Below are 21,762 nucleotides of genomic sequence, written 5' to 3'. Positions count from 1 at the left end.
ATGGATGAAGATTCGATATTCACTTTCTGTTTTGTTTCTTCTTCTTTATGTTTTATTTGCTAGTACAATGCATGCAAGCTTGTAAAACATGTTACTGTGTTTAAGACTATCATTTATGTCTGCTCTTTCTCATGGAGTCAGCAGTATATGCAAAATAAACATTGTATCTGTTGCAGGTGAAATATTCTGCTTCCTTCCACATAAACCCTAACAGAGGTGGGGAAGGTTTATTTTATTACAGGTCATTGACAACAGAACAAAGCTAACTGAAGCTCATGGATTGTTAGTTTTAGAGAAAGAAGTATAACAATTTCAACTGATTTGTTTTAAAGATGAAACACATTTTAACATGTTTATGTTACATTTATTTGTTAAACATAAGAGGCTAAAAAACAATTTTGTTTCCTTGTGTTGGCTATTTCAAGAAAGGGGAAGGCCGGGCGTGGTGGCTCAAGCCTGTAATCCCAGCACTTTGGGAGGCCGAGACGGGTGGATCACGAGGTCAGGAGATCGAGACCATCCTGGCTAATACAGTAAAACCCCGTCTCTACTAAAAAATACAAAAAACTAGCTGGGCGAGGTGGCGGGCGCCTGTAGTCCCAGCTACTCGGGAGGCTGAGGCAGGAGAATGGCGTAAACCCGGGAGGCGGAGCTTGCAGTGAGTTGAGATCCGGCCACGGCACTCCAGCCTGGGTAGAGATGGGCCCATGGTGGGGGGCATAGAGAGAGGGAGAAGAAATATAGACAGGAGAGTAACCAAGTAGAAGAAAAAGAAAAGAGATGGGACGAAAGACTATATAGAAAGAGAGGCAGGACAAACTTTCAGTAGTTTTTGAGGTGAGTACCAGAGAGGACTGTGAGAGTCACAGCATCTTACACATCTTGATTAACAAGCCCCTAGCACAGAGCACAGTGGACATTCAAAGCCCCTCCTTTGTTTGTTGAAGGACATGATATCCTATTATTCACCTGAACTATGAACTTCAGAATGTCATTCCCTGTTATCTCCTTCTGCCCTCTGCCATGAACTCCCTTCAGGACTGTAGCTTTCCCACCCACCTTCTTGTCATTGGGAACCGTCCGCCCTTCATTCCTCTGGTCTAAGTATAAACTCCACACTCATGTACTAAATTCCCATTCTTTCTACCATACTCTGAGACTTTGCTTCTACAAATATCCAACTCTCCTATGAATTTAATCTGCCCTTCTACCTCTTTGTTTATAAATATATTCTAGTCTCAACCATTTTCAAAATAAATAACAAATACCCAACCCAAATGCCTCCCTTTTCCCTGGATCTCCATCCTTTAATGTCATCTTATATCCTTCCTCTCTTCACAAACCAGCTGCTTTTAGGAGTATTCCATGTTTATCTCTCTTTCATTCTTTCCTCCACCCACTGCTATCAGGATTCTTTTTCCACCACTCCCTTGAAATTGCCTTTGCTAAGGGTAACAGCCAGCTCCTGCCCTAGTCTATTCAGGCAGCTGTAACAAAAATACCGTCAATTCGGTGACTTGTAAAGAATGGAAATCTATTATTGCTTACAGTTTTACAGGCTAGGATGTTCAACAGCAAGGTGTCTGATGAGAGCCTGCTTCCTCATAGATGATGCCTTCTCACTGCATCCTCATGTGGTATAAAAGACAAAGGGCCTTTTGGGGGGCTCTTTCATAAAAGTATTAATCCCATTCACAAGGGCTCCACTCTCACAACCTAATCACCTCCCAAAGGCCCCAACTCCTAGTACCATCACTGTGGAGATTTCAATGTGAATTTTGGGGAACGCAAACATTGAGACCATAGCACTATCTAATTACTAAATCCAGTGACTTAACCCCCTGTGATTTCTCCCACACCTCTGGCTGTGTCTACTCAGCCCCTTAGGATAGCTTTAGTTTCTCAGACCATCCCTTAAATGAGAATGTTACCCACAGCCTTGTTCTTGATCAACTCATTTTAAAATGTGTATCCAGCTGCTGTAAATACCACAATAACGCCGGTGAATCTCAAGTCCCTGTGTCCAGCCCAGGGCCATCTCCTGAGCTCCAGTCACAGAATAGTGATCCCCTGCTGGGCTTCTGCACTTGACCATTCCTTGAGTACCTCAAATTCAACATGATAAAAGGGAATGTGCTGTCACTTCCCTGATCCTGACCTACTATGTCCCTTTGTCAGTAAACCTCACCGGACTTCTGACATCACCCCAGGACTCATCTTGGACTACCCTCTTTCTATCACTTTCCACATTTGATTGATCACCAGGTCCTACTGATTCTATTAGTGTAAAAGTAACCTGCCTCCACCTGAAGCACCTTGTTTGCCCAGTGCAGCATCATTAAGAGAGAGAGGGAGAGAAAAAAGAAAGAAATGTTAATCTTTATTGTAGTCTCCTCCAAAATACCAAAAGGTGATTATGTAGTATGATACATAGCAAAATGGTCTAAAATTCTCTTATGCACCCATTTCTTCAAAAAATCTATTACTTTTCACAGCATGGTAGCTGAGCTATCTCACTCACACACTCTCTCCTCTTAAAACAGACTCAAGATCCCTACTTAGAAGGCTAGGGGAGGGCTGAAGGCTGCAAGTATTCATAGAGGACTATACATTTGATTCTGCCACATGTATTTGCTGAATTATGAATTATCTCCATGTGTACTATTTGACTTGTTTTCTCCCTTACAACCTTGTTGCTGCTGTACACATTCAAGTTCTAATCAGTTTTTATTCTCCCCCATTCAAATAACTTTTGTCTATTTGTCCCTCATCTTTCCTCTCTGTAATTCCTCTTCCACACTGCCACTCAAGTCATCTCTAGAAATCAGATCTCTGAATGCTATCATGTTGCTCACAATCCTTTAATGGCTCCCATAACCTGAAAGATGAAGTTCTTCTCCATAGTCTAGCATCCAACATCTTAAAGATCAAAGTTGGGCACTGCCTGTTTCTCCAGCCCTATCTCCTGTAACCCTGTCTTGCCCAGGCATCATGTGCACCAGCTTCTTGATGTGTTCCTGAAGACTACACTAGTCTGCCTAACTGTAACTCAGAGCTCTCCCGTAAGTGTCATATTAGTATACATCCAACACTTTGCCAGATATCTGTACTTGAAACTCAACCTGTCCCAAAGTGAAGCTATCATCTATTCTTTTTCTTATCAAAATTCTCATTTTCTCTTAGTGGCCCCACCATCTACAAGCCACATTGGCATTAATGACTCTCTCTTTTCTTTTTCCCTCATATCTCATAAAATTTCAGTAATTTCGCCTCCCCTAATATTTCAATTCACCTCCTCATTATTTATTTTGACCACTGCATCAGCCTTCTAACTTCTTTGCATCCTGTTTTGTCCTCTTCAAATCCATTCTCTATACACAATATAGACAACTGTTTAATTTGTGTGTGTGTGTGTGTGTGTGTGTGTGTGTGTGTGACAGAGTCTTTCTCTGTGGCCCAGGCTGGAGTGCAGTGGTGTGATATCTTGGCTCACTGCAACCTTCACCTCCCCGATTCAAGCGATTCTTCTGCCTCAGCCCCCCAGGTAGCTGGGATTACAGGCGTGTGCCACCACGCCCGGCTATTTTTTTTTTTTTTTTTTTTTTAGTAGAGATGGAGTTTCACCATGTTGGCCAGGTTTGTCTTGAACTCCTGACCTCAGGTGATGTGCCCACCTTGGTCTCCCAAAGTGCTGGTATTACAGACGTGAGCCACTGCGCCCGGCCTGTTTAAATTTCCTAATGCCCCTTCCTAAGATCCTCCTACCCCATGATCACATGCTTGCCTGTTTCTGTGGCCATCTGCTGTTGCCTGCCTGCAATTTCACACTCTAGCAACACTAAACGCCTAGGCACTGGAGTGTAGAAAAAGAGTAGTGGCACAGTTGTGTGTGTGTGTGTGCAGAGGATAGGTAGATGGCAGGGATTAATGCTTTAAAGCAGAGTTGTTTTAATTTTAAAGGAATTTTGTAGAGATGGGGTCTCGTTTTGTTGCTCAGCCTAGAGTGCAGTGGCACAATCGTGGCTAAAAACAGCCTCAAACTCCTGGGCTCAATCAGTCCTCTTGCCTCAACTTCCTGAGTAACTGGATCTACAAGTGCACACCATCATGTCTGGCCAATTTTTTTGGTTTTTGTTTTTTTAGAGACTATGTTGCCTAGGCTAGTCTTAACTCCTGGACTTCAGTCATCCTCCTGCCTCAGCCTCCTGAGTAGCTGGGATTACAGGCGGGAGCCACTGTGCTCTGCTAGTACAGCTGGATTTAAGTAAATGTTTCAAGGAATTGAGAAACGTATTTAGAGAAACACAAACCACTGGGAGGAGAGTTTTAAATAGAAAGTAGAAATAGCTTGTCATAGTGAGAAGAGTGCAGGACCGGGAGTCAGAAGTACAATTTAGCCTTGATTTTGCCCTTTTCTAGCTGTGTGAATTGGAACAAGTCACTTAACTTCTCTGGGCAGCAGTTTGCTCATCTGTTAGAATGAGGTGGGTGGATTAGATTCTCAAAGGTCCTTCAGTTCTTAAAACGTATGATTCTAGGGGAAAAAAATTCCCAAAAGGTGTTCTATGTACATTATAGTCTGCCATTCAAAAACGTACAATAGAAACTTCGATCTTAGAGATTTACGAATTACTTTTTCAGTGTTTTCTCTCAATTCCTGAGCCCAGTTCTCATCACAATCCTCAGCATTTCCCCACTACCATCCTCCTTTGGATTTCCAGGTCACCAGCCAGGCTGGTGTGTAAATGTGTGATTTTGAAATGCTTTTAAAGTCTGGTTGCTGAGGCTAAGTCATATTATGAGGTAAAAACAGAAAACAACATGAGGGAATAGATTTGCAATTTCATCAGCATGCATATAATTCATTAACACTCGCTACAGTTGTGACCTTATGACTTCATTTTCACAGAATTCAGTTCTCAAAAGGTTCTAATTAACCTTACAGAAGACCATTCCTACAATTCAAATATGCTACCACCAAGTGACACTGCCACTGCTACCAGGTGACACTTGATTGATTGATTAAAGGCAGAGATCAGTTGATAAAAGCAAGGCTTCTCTGCAGTTCAAACTGCACTCTGTGCAAGTACTGTAACATGTTATCACTCCCATCAAATGTGTATTCCCATATGGTTAAATATCACAAGTAGATTTTCAAATTACTAAATTAGGCCAAGCATGGTTGCTCATGCCTGTAATACCAGGATTTTGGGAGGCTGAGGCAGGTGGATCGCTTGAGTCCCAGGGATTCAAGACCAGCCTGGGCAACATGGTCAAACCCCGTCTCTACTGAAAATACAAAAATTAGCCGGGAGTGTGGCACACACCTGTAATCCCAGCTACTTGGGAGGCTGAGGCTCAAGAATCGCTTGAACTCAGGAGATGGAGGTTACAGTGAGCTGAGATCGTGCCATTGCACTCCAGCCTGGTGACAGAGAAAGACTCGGACTCGAAATATATATATTAAATTAAACTGAAGCACCATATTTAGAAATTGCTTTAGGGTAGTGGTTCTCAACTCTGGCTGCACATTAGAAACACCTGGGGAACTTCAAACACTTTACCAGTGCCCAAACTCTCCCCTAGGGCCTCTGATTTAATCGCTCTCAGTGGATCTTATTCACCAGAGAGTCTTTTTCTCCCTGTTCTTGTGGAGGATAGAGTGTTCTTTGCTCTTAAAATTATCATGTCACCCTTTTCAACACCAGAATTAATGGAGGGACTTGAGAAAAAATGCTGTGACTACTTCTCCATCCTTCTGACCATTCATTCATTTATCTGTCCATGTTTCCGTATGGGTATAACACTATGTCAAAGAGTGTAGAGAAGACCAAGATAAATATTTGAGTCCTATTAGCAACTCTACTGGCTACAGATGTCTTTATAAACTGCCTTAAATTTAAGGAGAACTTTACTGTAGAGCCAAACATTCTGATCAGAAAAATAAGCTGCAAAACAGTGACATGTGCGATTTTGAAATATTCTGATTTTTTTAAAATTAACTTTTTAATTGAAATATAACAAACATGTATTATAGAAAAGTGTGCAGTTATAAGTATATATTTGAATAAATTATCATCAAACATAGCCATGCACTTCTATCCTCCCCAAAGGCACCACTATTCTGACTTCTAACATCACAGAATAGTTTTGCTTGCCTGTAAATTTTATATAAATGGAATAAAATAGCATACATTCCTTTTGTCTGGCTTTTTTTTTTTTTTTTTTTGAGTCTCACTCTGTCACCCAGGCTGGAGTGCATGGCATGATCTTGGCTCACTGCAACCTCCCTCTCCTGGGCTCAAGCATTCTCCTGCCTCAGCCTCCGGATTAGCTGGGACTACAGGCACCTGCCACCCTGCCCAGCTAAATTTTTTTTGTATTTTTAGTACAGACGGGGTTTCACCATGTTGGTCAGGCTGGTCTTGCTCTCCTGACCTCAGGTGATCCACCTGCCTCAGCCTCCCAGGGTGCTGGGATTACAGGCGTGAGCCACCGCGCCTGGCCTGGCTTCTTTTTCTCAACATTGTGAGATGCATCCATGTTGTTGGGTATAGCAATAGTTTGTTCATTTTTATTTTTGTGTAGTATCCCACTGAATGAATACCACAATTAGATATCTAGGAGTTGGATATAGATCAAAGGAGTGGAATGCAGGCCTTTCAAATTATAGCAATTTGGTAGTTGTAATGGAATCCCATTATGGTTTTAATTTACATTTCTTATAGCTAATGAGGTTTTTTTTTTTTTTTTTTTTTTTTTTTACTATTTGGGTAGCTTCTTTAGTGAAGTATGCAAGTCTCATGCTTATTTTTTCAATGAGCTTGGCTGTTTATTTTAGTTTTTTAAAAAACGGGGGGAAAACAATACTAGTCACACCGAGAAAGGACAAAGCGGCGTTCCTACCTATGTTACTAACCTGGAAGGAGAAGGCAGGAGTAATAATAAGGATAAGAAAAGTAGCTTAATGTCTTCCCTAGAACTAAAACAAAACTTCCTTCAGGACTGTGGCACCGGTTGGGAATACAAAAGTATTTAGTCACCAGTCATTCTTGCCTGGGCTTTGGGCTGGACAGGACCCTCACACTGATCCCTGAATACAGATTCACCTATGAGGTCAACCACCCTCACCTTCTGCACTCCCACTCTTTTGTATAGATTAAGGCCCTGCTGCTCAGTTATGGGAAGGAGAGTTCAGCAGGTGCTGAAATCATACCCTAAGTGGGTAATTTCCTTCGAGATTCCCAGTCTGTAAGGATGGAAGATGAATTGAGCATCCACAAGCACAGGAAGCACAGACACTTAAACAGAGAAAGTCCCGCTTACCGGAGCTGGAAGTGCTTGAGCTTGGTAACTAGCAGTTTGTACTGGGCACCCAGGGGTGCCATGGATGCTACATCTACAAATATCAATTGCTCCAAGGGGCCCGTCTTGTTGGTTGCTTCTGAGGGACATAAGGTGCGGCTCACTTCTTGGTAGTTGTAGCTCCTCTGGTATCTGAAGCAACCAATATAGGGGAAAAAAATAAACAAGAACAAGAAAGAGACTCAATGAATGAGTAGGGAAAGGAGCCTATCTCATTTTGCTTCTCTCCAAATTTGTTTTCAAGTCTTTGTGTTTTGAATTTTAGACTGGAACTATCAATAGTATTTTAGAACTCGTGTTGTTGGCATTGGGTTGTATGATATGATAGCAGGGATATGAGGACTGTTCCGTGCTGACTAGTTCACTTGAGCGGCATCTACATTACACTAAGCCTAATTCAATGAGGAATAAATATCCAATTTGAGGGGGAAACTGGCTTGATAAAACAACCAGCTGATTCCCATTTTCTACTCTTCAAACTATTGCTAAAATAGAGAGTAAGGAAAGCCCTGGAGTCCAAGTCAAAGCTATCAGAGTCAGTATTTCAGTCCTCGAATTCTTCAACCTTTAAAAATAATGTTATGCATACATTTTGCATACCTTCCAAGTTTTTTTTATTAATGCAGTAGTATCTTCTACACTTCTCCCCTGCAAAAATAGAAACTCAAGGAGGGCAGGCACGTTGTTGTTTTTTCACTGCTGCATCTCCAGCACCTACCACTTAATAGTGTTCAATAAATATTATTGAATGAAGAATGCAGACACACGATGGGCATTTTGAAGAACAGGGGAAGAGTTACTCATTTATGTTAACTGCTGGACGTAGCCCATTGGAGGGCTATTGGTTGACCCAGTACCCAAAAGCTACAGAGTATCATAGTATGTTTTTAAATTGGTAAAAGCTCTTCTAGGTGTTGCCAATCTAGGTAGAGTGCTCATTTAAAAATTGAACAGAGCGAATAGGTCAGAGAGTGCACCATGATCATTATTTGCACTTTGTATGTAGAATGTCTTGACATTCCAAACATCTGATTTTTTCTTTCATTGGGGAAAAGATCAATTAAGTTCTAGGACACTGAAGAAAACCAAATGTAGTGAAGTTGCCTGGAAGAAAACCCACTTACAGTCCTTGGAAGAGCAGAGGAACCTGCCAGGACAGCACTTCTTTCTGCTGACGAACTACAACAAGGACCGGGTAGTTGAGATTCTCAGAGGAACTGTTCACATACACCCTCACGGCGGTCACCTGCATGGCAGGGGAGAAAGAGGTAATGCAAAACGTGCACACACACACACACACACACACACACACACACACACTATAGTTGCCCTATGAGGTTCAGAAACACTTTAATTTCTGACATTTGCTTCTCAGGATAGGTAATCCAAATGCCCCAGTTGTTTCTCTTCATTCATATTATAACCAGGGTGGGTCTCAACCTTGATTGCACATTGAAATTGCATGGGGAGAATTTTTTTAAATGATGCCTAAATCCAACCTGCTAAAATTTTGATTCTGTTACTTTTAGATGAGACCAAATTATAAAACCTTCAAACAGCAAGCTGAGGAGTTTGAACGGAGCAGGCAACACAAGATTTTGAGAATGAACCCAGAACAGAAAAAGAAAGATACTGATGTGTTTTTCTTCTTGTTTGAATATAAATGCTAAAGATACAAATATCTAAAAATAAAACAACACGCACAAAGCCACCCTCCTTCAAAAACAAATCCCATGAGACCTTCAATTGCTGAAAAACTTTAATTTTGGGTTGGTAAATCATTCTGTGTTTCAAATCAAAATGTTATGACCACACTTTATTAAAGCCTAACAGATGGCCTGATGCTCCCACCAACAATAAATCATGACGCTTCCCTAGCAACAGATATCACAGGGCTGAGTATTCTTCTCTTTCCCTTGCTCTAAGGTATAAATCAATCCTTGACACAAAATGCTTTTTTATGTCAGTAACTCCATAGGTCTTTCTGAATACATGCATATCAATCCAAGAATTTAACCCCATTATGGTTATTTTAAAGACAGGAAAGTGAATGTGACTTTGGATCTAGATGGTGTTAGTGTTTTCTTTCTTTCTTTTGTTTTTTTCTTTCTTGAGACAGAGTCTCCCTCTGTTGCCTAGGTTGGAGTGCAGTGGTGTGATCTTGGCTCACTGCAACCTCCCGGGTTCAAGGAATCCTCGTGCCTCAGCTTCCCAAGTAGCTGGGATTACAGGTGTGCACCACCATGCCAGGCTAATTTTTGTATTTTTAGTAGATATGGGGTTTCACCATGTTGGCCAGGCTGGTCTCGAACTCCTACCTCAAGTGATCTGCCCACCTCAGCCTCCCAAAGTGCTGGGATTACGAGTGTGAGCCACCACACCTGGCCTTCTTTCAATTTTTGTAATACCATAGGCAACATGGAAGAGAATAAAATAGAAGAGAGATAGGGTGAAAACAACAACAACAAAATTTAATCTTCCACATGAGATTTTGTTTTTCTGATGCTTTAGTATTCTCTTGAAAACTTCTTTATTAGAAGAAAGAAAATGAAACAAGAAAATCCTGCAATTAAGCCCTAATGATCTATCGCAAATTCAAAATGGAAATTAGGAGGAAACAGAATAGCATAGATGTCATATACTGCCATTTGGTTCTCATATCATTCTCCTTAAGCCACTGCATTGCTTTTTAAATGTTAAAATAGCCCAAGAGTAACTTACTAATTTGAAAGAAAGTGCTTGCCCTGAAGGGAGAGTTTTCTTGTGCCTACACTCTACATGTTTCCATGGAAATTATGCTGCAGCTGAAAACTGCCACCATATCTCTAGCGAGACCTCTTTCTTAAGCTCTGAATCTTCCACAGGCACCTCACACTCAAAGCATCTGAAATGGAATCGATCACTCCCTTCACTCTTAACTTTAATTTCTTCTGAATTCCCTTGATTGTTGAATGGCCCCACCGTGCAGCCATTCATCTAAGCCTGAAACTGGAGATTCATCCTCGATTCTTGCTTCTTTAGTTCCTTTGATTCTATGTCCTTAATACCATTCACACCCAGATCCTCCCCTCCACCCCCAGTGACACTCTCATAGCTCAGTCCTGCATCACAGTGACCCTCCTTGGCAGCCCCTATCTAATCTTCCGACTCCAGGGCTGCACTTGCTAGAAGGGCAGTTTCATCTGTCATTCCTCATTCCCCTGTTGAAAAGGCCTTCAGTGGCTCTGAAGAATTTTTGGATTTACCCCAAAGTAACAAGAATACTATAATGAGTGCTCATATACTTATCATCCAGTTTTAATAATTACTAACAAATGTATTTTATTTCATTTATACCTCCTATTTCCCATACAGCCCCACCACTGGATTACTTGAAAGTACACACCATGCCGGGCCCGGTGGCTCACGCCTGTAATCCCAGCACTTTGGGAGGCCGAGGTGGGTGGATCACCTGAGGTTGGGAGTTTGAGACCAGCCTGACCAACATGGAGAAACCCAGTCTCTACTAAAAATACAAAATTAGCCAGACGTGGTGGCATATGCCTGTAATCCCAGCTACTCGGGAGGCTGAGGCAGGAGAATCGCTTGAACCCAGGAGGCAGAGGTTTCAGTGAGCCAAGATTGTGCCATTGCATTCCAGCCTGGGCAACAAAGAGTGAAACTCCGTCTCAAAAAAAAAAAAAAAAAGAAAGAAAGAAAGAAAGAGGTACACACCAAAGACCGCATCATTTATCTGCACCACAGTTCAGTCTATATCTCTAAGACACGAAGCTTTCTCTTTTGAACTTAAATACAACACCATTATCCCACTTGATAAAATTAATAATCCTAACAATTACTAACATCCACATAGTGTTGGAATTTTTTCAATTGTTTCAAAATTTTGTTCCAGTTAAAAAAAATTGGGCACAATCAAGACCCGTATGTTGTAGTTGGTTCATACGTCTTTTGAGTCTCTTTTAATGTAAAGGGTACCCCTCTCTCCTTTTTGGGGACACTTGTTTGTTAAAGAAAGCAGCTCACAAAACAGCATTACAAATCTGTAGAAGAACCCACGTTCCGGATTTTGTGGATTGCACCCCGCAGTGTCATTGAACAGGTTTTATTGATCTCCTGTATTGCCTGCAAACTGGTAGTTAGATCTAGAGGCGTCGTTAGATTCAAGTTGTCAAATTTCTCAATCTTTTTCGTGAATTTTGAGTCATAGTCAAGGAAGTTTTCATTGACGTCCTTGTTGCTGAAGAATTTCAGTTTCCGGTTACTGAAGAATTTGCTCATACTTTCTTTTAGTATTTTATGGTTTCATCCTAAAAAATTATTTAAACCTCTAATCCCTTTGTAATCAATACTTGCATGTAGTATAAGGAGTGATTGCAATTTTATCTTTGTTTCATACGGTTCTCCAGTTATTCCAACATCACTTACTTAAAAGTTCACCCTTTCTCCACGGATTTGAATCCCTCAAACCTCTTCTTGATGTCTTCCGTGCCTTCGTCTCTAGTTTCTTTGCTTACCAACACCTCCACTGTCTTGTCATGTCCAATGACTGTTTCTCAAAAAGGTTATGTCCCCAGTGTTGACTGGCCTTGGATATATTCCTCATTCTTAAAGTCTTCCTTTAGGAAGTCCTCCCTAACATTTTCCTACCCTACCAAATAAGTGGTGTCCCTCCCTTTTGTGGGTGTGCTGTGTGGCCTCTGATTACCTCTATATGGTATCTCTACCACATATAGCATCCTTAAAATGTAGTCAACTTTATTATTTTTCTTGGTCATTTCTTTTATCACTTAAGTTGAAATATAATTCATACATCACACAATTCATTCTTTTAAAGTGCACAATTCAGTAGTTTTTAATATATTCACCAAGTTGTGCAACCAACACCATTCTCTAATTCTAATATTTTTCTCACCCCAAAAAGAAACCTGTGCTCATTGGCAGTCACTCCTCATTCCTTCCTTCCCCCAATCCCTGGCAACCACTAGCCTAATTTATGTCTTTATGGATTTGCCTATATTTCAAATAAATGGAACAATGTGTCCTTCTGTATCTGGCTTATTTCCTTAGCATAATGTTTTTAAGGTTCATTCATGTTGTAGCATGTATCAGTACTTCATTCCTTTTTCTTACTAAATAATATTCCATTGCATGCACATACCACATCCTGCTTATCCATTCTTCAGCTGATGGACTTTTGGGTTGTTTTCACTTTTTAGCTGTTATAAACAATGTTTCTGTGAACATTTATATACAAATTTTTGTATGAACATATATTTTCCATTCTTTTGGGCATATGCCTATGAGTAGAATTGCTGGGAGACACGGTAACTCTATGTTTCACCTTTTGTGGAACTGCCAAAATGTTTTCCAAAGAGGTACATCATTTTACATTCCAGTGATTTACCTAGCAAGCAATATATAAGGGCTCTAGTTTCTCTACATCCTTGCCAATACTTGTCACTACCTTTTTTTTTTAATATAGCCATCCTAGTGGGTGTAAAATTGCATCTCATTGTGGACCACATGATATTTAAACTACTAGTTTACCTGCCTGGCTCTTCTAGGAAGCTGCAAACTTCATCTTTGGCATCCTTAGTGCCTGGCAGAGTGCATTAGCTTAGAAGCGGGCTCACTTTTGAGGCTGCAATACAGACACTCACCAGCATTATATAGCACGTGTTTTTAGAGCACACTTTGGTCCGGCTTAAAAGCTATAGCAGTCAGAACTGAGATAAAACCTAAAGAACTTGTCTGCCTCCCTTTTTTCACCTAAGATGCAACCTCCTCCTCTCTTCTTAAGTACTTAATGTCAGATGGGATTTCCTTCAATCTTTTTTTTCGCACTTTGATCTAAGGCAAAGATTTTCAAATTTTAGTGTGCGTTTTAGCAAAGCAAATCCCTCAAGTCAACCCCCAGCATTTCTGACTTGGCAGATCAAGAATAGAACGTAAAAATATAAATTTTTAGCAAGCTGCTGGGGGATTCTGATGTACATGGGTGGGGACTAGACTTTGGAAAGGATTGTTCCAAAGAAACCATCTAATGGCTAACTCCATTTGTCAGTAACTCGCCAACTGCCCATTGTTCTGAGATGTACATCCATGAGGTCACCAATGTTAGAGCTGGTCTGGAAGCCGGTGTTTGTTGAGGCTGACACTGGACTGGCAGAACAGATGTATCACTGCCATGATTATCCTACTTCACTGTTCATCTCCACACCCTCATTTTATTCCTGGCCTGGCTTTTGCAATCCACTTAACCTTTTTATTATTTAATGATGTTCTTACTAGTCATAATAAAAACAAACTCAGAGATATTGGCATAATAAATTGCCAAAAATACGTTAGAGAAGGAGCTAGAAGACATTGGGCAGTTTTTCAAGATGAACAGATAGTGGATTACCCCCAGGAAAGGATAAAGAGCCCTGATCAAAATTTGCTTTGCCTTTCCTGAGGCTACTATGCAGCTGAGAAAATTGGATTACATTTGCAGCAGCGAAGAAAGCTGTGTAAAGGCAAAACTAAATGAAGGACAGGGTATTGACCATGCTTAATGGGCGCTGACACCTTGTGAAAGGCCATTCCTGAGAGCTAAGATTTTTCCTCTTGTTGCTTTTTCCTGTTGTCATGACAACAAGAGCACTTTTATTGCATAAATCTGGTTTGCTTTCTGTGTTTACTACAAGCAGGAAATTGAATTATAGCTAGCTAAGAGAGAATTATTTAAGTACTTCCATCTCTGATATTAGATAGATCACAGTTATGAAAGGTCTTAAAGCTTAGAGACTCTCCTTTTAATCTTTCAGCATGTCAGTAGGGAAAGGTTCAAAATTATAAGGAATATATTTCTCTTGAGTAAAAGAATGGAAATGAATTCAATTCAAAAATCTAGTTAATTTTTGCTAAAATAATGATACTGCAGCCTATATTATTTGGAATATTAGATTAAGAATCAGAGATTATTGGTTTCCATTATTCAGCACACCACTGTTTTCCTGTATGATCTTGAAAAACTGATTCCACTTGTAAAAAAGCTACAACAGTATCTGCTGATGGTCCTTTTTACAGATGTTTAACTGTTTGAGTAACCGCGCTGTGTTTGGTTGTGTTTGCTGAGTGCACCTCTGCAGGCTCCTCTTCCCTCCCTCCTGTCTTTCCCATGCTCCCACTCTCATCCATGAAACATTTACTGAGGATTTGCCCTGAGTCAGGAGCTATGGGAGGTGCTGGGGATATTCTAAAGGCAACCGTGCTCTCGAGGAGGCTTACAATCTAGTCAGAAAGACAAATGGAAAAGGCACCAATAACTGCATAATGTGATGAGTATGATGGTAGCAATGTGAGCAAGTACTGTGGGTACACAGAGGACAACGTGATTACCACCTGGGGAGTCAGGAAAGCAGCACAGGCTTCCTACAAGTTGGGCTCTTCCACATAGGTCCTGCCATTGTCTGCTTGATGCATAAGACCTTCACCCAGTGTTGGAAAACCTTACATCTGGGAAGGTGCTTAGGGAGACCATCTACTCCAATGTACAGAGGAGGAGCCTGAGATAGACATGATGGCACCTCTCCGAGGATACTCAGCGATGGAAGAATCATGACCAGAACCCAAGCCTGTGTTCCAATCTCCACACAATGTTTGGTCAGAAGATGCTGCCATCACTGTTTTGAATCCCTGGCTCCACTGTACCCAATTCTGTATCATCTATTATTCTACTATGAAATGAAGAAGCTATATAAACACCATACAGAAGGGGAAGAGACAAGCCACAGACTAGGGATGTTTGTACATATAAAACAGGCAAAATATCAGTGTCTTGAATATATAAGGACCCTTAAAACTCATAAGAAAAAAACAACCACCAATGGAAAAAGTGGGTTAAGGATATAAACAACAACTGAAAAGAATGACCAGGCCAGGCGTGGTGACTCAGGCTTGTAATCCCAGCACTTTGGGAGGCTGAGTTGTGTGGATCCCTTGAGCTCAGGAGTTCGAGACCAGCCTAAGCAACATGGTGAAATCCCTGTCTCTATTAAAAAAAATACAAAAATTAGCTGCGTGCAGTGGCGTGCTCCTGTAGTCCCAGCCACTCAGAAGGCTGATGCAGGAGCATTGTTTGAGCACAGGATGCAGAGGTTGCAGTGAACCAAGATCAGGCCACTACACTGCAGCCTGGGCAATGGGAGTGAAACCCCTGTCTCAAAAAATATTAAAAAAAAATAATAAAAAGAATGACCAAAGAATCTGTGAAAAGATGTTCAGCACTTACACTCATCAGAAAGGTAAAGCCTCCCAAGTATTGACAATACCATGTTTGCAACATGTAGAGAAATAGAAATTTGCATATTGCAAATGAAAATGTTATTTGGTGCAATGACTTCAGTCAGTTGCCAATATCTACTACAGTTGAAGATGAGTTCGCATTACATCTAAGCATTTCCATGACTAAGTTTAGGCACAAGAAAATTCTTACATATGCACAAGGAGTCATAAACAAGAATGCTCACTGCAAGCATTGGTTGCAGCAGTAAAATTTGGAAACAACCTAAATGACAACCAAATAAACTAAATAATAGAAGTATGAAGAGATAAATTATATTCATGCAATGAAATGCTATACAGTGGTTAAAAGCAAATGAACTGAAATATGGATCACTATGGATAAATCTCAAGAAGATACATTGAGAGAAGAAGCAGGTTGCTGAAGGAAACATACTTAATTTTCTCATTTATTTAACTTTGTAAACAAGGGAAACAATGCAACATTTTTATCTGTACATCTTCAGTAAAATATATATACTCAGAAATGATAAACATCACATTTAAAATAATGGATTTCAAGAATTTTGAAGGATCTGAGACTTTACTCCTTTGCCGCAGTGTCATTGATACTGGGAGAAGAACATCTCCTGGGTTGGAAACAAATAATTTACTGACTCTTGTCAGGGTAAGCAGCGTTAGCTTCACTTCTTCTGGTCCCCCAGTACTATGAAGGTGACATAGATGGGTCCAGATGGATACCTACCTACATGCAGGGGGTTGCACTACAGGGGAGGAACCCTGAGCTTAGAAAACCCAAGTTTTTTATAACAGACAGTAAGTCTGTCTTTCCTTTAGTCCACAGGGAGATATCATTTGCTTTCTGAGGCTGTTTGCTATGCAAATATGCTTGAAATGATAGTATTTTAAAAACTTCAGTTGGTGCCTTCCTGTAAGATGTGCAGAAATCAAGAGAACCTATGAAGGACTGTCTCCCCAAAATGGTCACTTTTAGGGATGGAGGAAGAGGATGAGGGTGAGGAAAAACAGGAAATATATTATCCTTTTATTTCTTAAGCAGAGTGTGAGGCACATATGTGCTTGTTACATTATTTTCTATACTTGTTTTATGTCTAGAATGTTTCCTACTAATAATAAAAAAGAAGCCATGATGTGCTGGCCTTTGTGTTTGCCCACTTCTGAGCGACAACCCTCATTTTATAAAGGCTCCTTGTTATGCACAGGTGTGGCAGAACCCAAAACGTACTCTCATTGCTCTCCTGGCTCATTTGCCTCGGTGTACGCTTACTCTAGTGTTTGGCTTGCTTATGCTAACTTCATAGATCAGATCCCCCCCCCTCTGTCTGTCTGTCTCTCTCTCTCTTTCTGTCTCTCATATGCAAGTGTGGAAACTCTATTTCAGGATGTGGTGCTAAAGAAGCACTAACTGCCTCTCTTTAGGTCTCAGCCAGTGGCAGAACTTTGCATTGTCTCTGACCTCATTCACATAGCTCATTTCTCCATTTCTCGGCCCTGGAAAAGAAATATAGCCAGGGGACCCGGGTGAAGTTGGTATTACATTGAACAGTAATGTGCAAGGCTTGATTCTGTGTCATCAGGTTAGCTTCCTAGGATGCCGTAACAAGGTACCACAAAGTAGGTGGCTTGAAACAACAGAAAGTTATTCTTTCACAGTTCTTCAGACTAGAAGTCTGGAATGGAGGTGTTAGCTGGGCCATGCTCCCTCTGAGACCTTCCTCTGGATAGAAACCTTCCTTGCCTCTTCCTGCCTTCTGGTGGTGTCTGTGAACCCTTGGCATTCCTTAGTGTGTGAATCACTGTTTGCTAATCTCTCCCTTCTCTGCCTCTGTTGTTACATGACGGTCCCCCTGTGTGTCTCTGTCTTCACATGCTGTTCTCTGTGTGTGTGTGTGTGTCCAAATTTCCCTCTTCTTATAAGTATTTCAGTCATTGGATTGGGGCCCTAATGACCTCATCTTAACTGGGTCACATCTGCAAAGATGATACTTCCAAATAAGGTCACATTCATAGATTCTAGGGGTTAGGCCCTCAACATATATTTTTGGGACAACAAATCAACCCATAACATTAGGTTTGTAGGATTTTAAAGCAACTCATTCTCCAAAACTCTACCTTTCCCTTACTGTCATCTTATCTTCAGCTTTTACTTACTTGCTGTTAAAGTAAATTAACATGGAGGCCAGACCTGAAGAATTCCTGAGTAGACGAAGCCAGTTAGGCCTCATAAATGTCCTAAACTTTGCTTGACTTGCAAACATAAGCTGGGATGACGGGCACTGTGGCTCCTGCCTGTAATCCCAGCACTTTGGGAGGAGGTGGGTGGATCACCTAAGGTCAGGAGTTCGAGACCAGCCTGACCAATGTGGTGAAACCCGCCTCTAGTAAAAATACAAAAATTAGCTGGGCGTGGTGGTGGGCACCTGTAGTCCCAGCTACTTGGAAGGCTGAGACAGGAGAATGGCTTGAACCCAGGAGGCGGAGATTGCAGTGAGGCGAGATCGTGCCACTGCACTCCAGCCTGGGTAACAGAGCCAGACTCTATTTCAAAAACAAAAACAAAAACAAAAACAAAAAAAAACTTAGGGCATACCAATCAGAAGCCACAGACTAACTTACAGTTCTGTAACTAGGAACTTTCCAGCAGGATAAACCAAGTAAGGCAGTTGTGTAACTGTAACTAATAAAATACTTTCTTTTCTTCATTTCTATTTTCACCCTATCAAAGCTTTCTTGTGTTCCCTTGGTCGAGCCCAGGAAACCACTTTGGTTTGGAGCTGCCTGATTGATGGATCTCTGTTTGCTCAAATACTCTCTTTAAATTCGTATTGTGCTTCAGTTTACTTTTTAACGCTGCCAAGACTCTTCATGGGATTGCCAGTCACAGCTGGCCGAGTGAAGATGGGACTGCTGGGAGAGTCTGGTGACCGTTGTATAAAAACAGCTGCCCCTGAGCAAAGCAGACCTGCAGTCCTGAATCCCTTTCTTATCAGAAGCTAGTAATTCTCATTACATGGAGCATTTCATCCCAAGCTTTTCATAACTACTGCAGAGAGTTGAGCTGCTTCCATCACAAGTTATACTTTTTTAAAAAAGATAAACATTAAAATAATTTCTATAGTTATTGATGTGACTGTTTAAGATTCCTTCAGTCTGATTCAGACTTTAAAACTATCTTCTGTACACTTACAGCATAATAAAGAAAGATATATAGAACTAGATTTTATTTCTGACACTAACACCTACTAGCTGGGTGGCCTTGGACAAATCACTTAAATTATCTGGCCTTCGGTTTCTTCAATTGTAGAATGGGGACTGTAATACCAGACTACCTATCTCCCTGGGCAGTTTCATCCATCAAATGGTGAATGATGTGGGGCTGTGTTTTGTGACTTCAAAGAGCACCGGGGAGTGCAGGAGGCAGAGCTGTTTCCATTCCCATCCACTCGTTGGTCAGTCAGTTATTGACTGTCTGTTTCCTATGTGTGGAGACACACCTATAAGCTCAATCACCCCTGGCAAAAAAAAAAAAAAAAAAAAGAGAGAGAGAGATTATATAGTCCATCTCATGTAGGATATTAATTTCTTTCCACAGCCTGGCTTCCAGCTAGCCTGGAAGAGCTCATTCCAGTGAATTCCATCTCATTGAAAAGTATAGTTTATTCCTTGGGAGCTATTTATTCCCTACACTTTTAAATTCTCAACATTTTGTACTCAGAGCACTTTTCTAGAAAGAGGCAGTTTCCAGACCTCATCTCACCAATTTCATTATGCCTAACAATAATCTAGAATAAATATAGCCATATAAGCCTTCATCCTTCGGTTTATAATCTATATTTTATATTAAAATGTTCAATTCAATACAAACACAGAAAAACATTGAAGAGAAGGATAATCATTGGCAGGCTAAGAATACAGAAAAATGCACAGTCAGATTCTGGCTACTTTCTGATGAACTTTGTTCAATCAATAAATGTTTGACTCCCTATCCTGTGAGAAGCATTGTTCTGGACACAGGAGATACATTAATCAGCAGTGTAGACGTAGCACTTTTCTCTTTGACATCAGAGGTTTGCGAACAGGATGCCAGTGAACAAGCCATTATATTGACATTCAAGTTCCTGTGGGATTGCATGACATAGATTTTGGGGGGAATATTTTCCTAAAGGATGAGTAGGAATTAACCAGAAAAGGAGGGGGAGGGCAGAGCAAGATAAGTTTCCAAACAAAGGCTACAGTGTAGTAGACATAAGGAAGGAGAAGAGAGACGGTAAGAGAAGCATATTTGAAGAATTAAGAGAAAATGAGTTTGGCTGGAGCATGAGGTGCATGAAGGGCTATTATAATCCCAAAAAGTGCTATAAGTCATATTGGGGCAGTTGGGGCTTTATTCCAAGGACTAAAGAAAGCCTTTGGAAGGTTTTAAGTGCCACCATGTTGCCATGCTCATCCCTGGAAACTCAGTGTTGCCTCTGTTGCTGCTGAACAGCTGCTTTCCTGTATCATTGGTTCCCAAGTCAAAGTCTAGGGAAAGCAGATCTGATTGGTAGCATCTTGGCTACATGCCCATGCCTGAGCTTGGTGGGGGGTAAAAATAAGAGGGGGGATGAGAAAGTAAGTGCTTGGTGTTGATCTTCTGTCATGAAAGGGGTTCTACCTCTAGTTAATACTTAGGAAATGGAGAATTTCCGCCGAACACATAAGAATGATGTATTAGTCCATTTTCATACTGCTGTGAAGAAATACCCAAGACTGGGTAATTTATAAAGAAAAAGAGGTTTAATGGACTCACAGTTCCACATGGCTGGGGAGGCCGCACAGTCACGGCAGAAGGCAAAGGAGGAGCAAAGGCATATCTTGCAAGGCGGCAGGCAAGAGAGCGTGTACAGGGGAACTGCTTTATAAAGCCATTAGATCTTGTGAGACGTATTCACCATCATGGGAACAGCATGGGAAAAACCCATCCCCATGATTCAGTCACCTCCCACCGGTCCCCTCCCATGACACATGGGGATTACGGGAGCTACAATTCAAGATGAGATTTGGATGGAGACACAGTCAAACCATATCAAATGGGGTTCAGATTGCGCATTCAAAACATGATTAAGCTCCCTTACACTTGGGACCCTTTTAACATGCAATAAATAGTGAGACTATCCGAAAGAGCAGTTGTTCCATGGAACGTACTTTGGGAAATACTGTCCTGGATATTTTTCATGGAAACTGGTGTGAAGATATTATGTTCTGAAGAATCTAACAGATTCTGGGCAACCTTTGCCTCTCACTCCATTTTTTTTTTTTTTTTTTTTTTTTTAGAGATGGAGTTTCACTCTTGTTGCCAGGCTGGAGTTCAATGGCACGATCTCAGCTCACTACAACCTCTGCCTCCCGGGTTCAAGCGATTCTCCTGTCTCAACCTCCCAGGTAGCTGGGGTGACAGCATGCACTACCATGCCCGGCCAATTTTTTGTATTTTTAGTAGAGATGGTGTTTCACCATGTTGGCCAGGTTGGTCTTGAACTCCTGGGCTCAGGTGATCCACCCATCCAGCCTCCCAAAGTGCTGAGATTACAGGCGTGAGCCACCGCGCCGGCTTCATTGGTTTTTCAGTCCCACTGACATCCCTCTGGCTTGAGACAGCCCCAGGCTTGGCTCCTGGGAGGCAGCCAACAGCCTGGGTTGGTTCAGCCTCCTCGTAGGTATCTGAGTGTGCTCATCTCCTATGCATGATTTCTTTTTTCCTCTTTATCTTTCCTGTCTCTTTCTACTTCTTGCTAGGTCTCATACTCCTGTGAGGGGATTGGAAAAGGAAAAATAATTATTTTTCTGGTTTGAGACAGATCTCAAGCATCCATGCCCTAGATTTTATTTCTATACATTGCGGGCAAGTATCTTCTAGAACTATTCTGGGGCCTACTTAATTAATGCTCTGAAGATGGAAAAGTAGTAGAAAATTATTGTTATGATTGTAAGAGATATGATCTGACACTTACCAGCCTTTTATTTTCATAATAGAATTTATTGCCAGACTGGCGCCATTTATAACTTTAAATACGTGTTTGTCAGGATATAAGTGTTACCTAAAGGAAACTGCTT

The 21,762-nt window shown here is 41.1% G+C and overlaps 1 protein-coding gene across 3 annotated transcripts in view; it reads right to left on the bottom strand.

Annotated features, from left to right (window-relative positions):
- SIDT1 (SID1 transmembrane family member 1) overlaps window positions 1–21,762 on the bottom strand; it is a 94,291-nt gene that overhangs the window by 56,067 nt on the left and 16,462 nt on the right. For all 3 annotated transcript variants that reach the window (XM_023213430.1, XM_023213432.1, XM_023213433.1), the window contains exons 2-3: window positions 8,490–8,611; window positions 7,327–7,497 (exon numbers count right to left, since the gene is read on the bottom strand). In XM_023213430.1, the coding sequence (XP_023069198.1) occupies window positions 7,327–7,497; window positions 8,490–8,611 (293 nt within the window). The remainder of the gene's footprint in view (window positions 1–7,326; window positions 7,498–8,489; window positions 8,612–21,762) is intronic.

This window comes from Piliocolobus tephrosceles, chromosome 2, assembly GCF_002776525.5.
Source record: "Piliocolobus tephrosceles isolate RC106 chromosome 2, ASM277652v3, whole genome shotgun sequence".
Taxonomy (NCBI): Eukaryota; Metazoa; Chordata; class Mammalia; order Primates; family Cercopithecidae; genus Piliocolobus; species Piliocolobus tephrosceles.
This window is presented reverse-complemented; position numbering and strand designations above follow the sequence as displayed.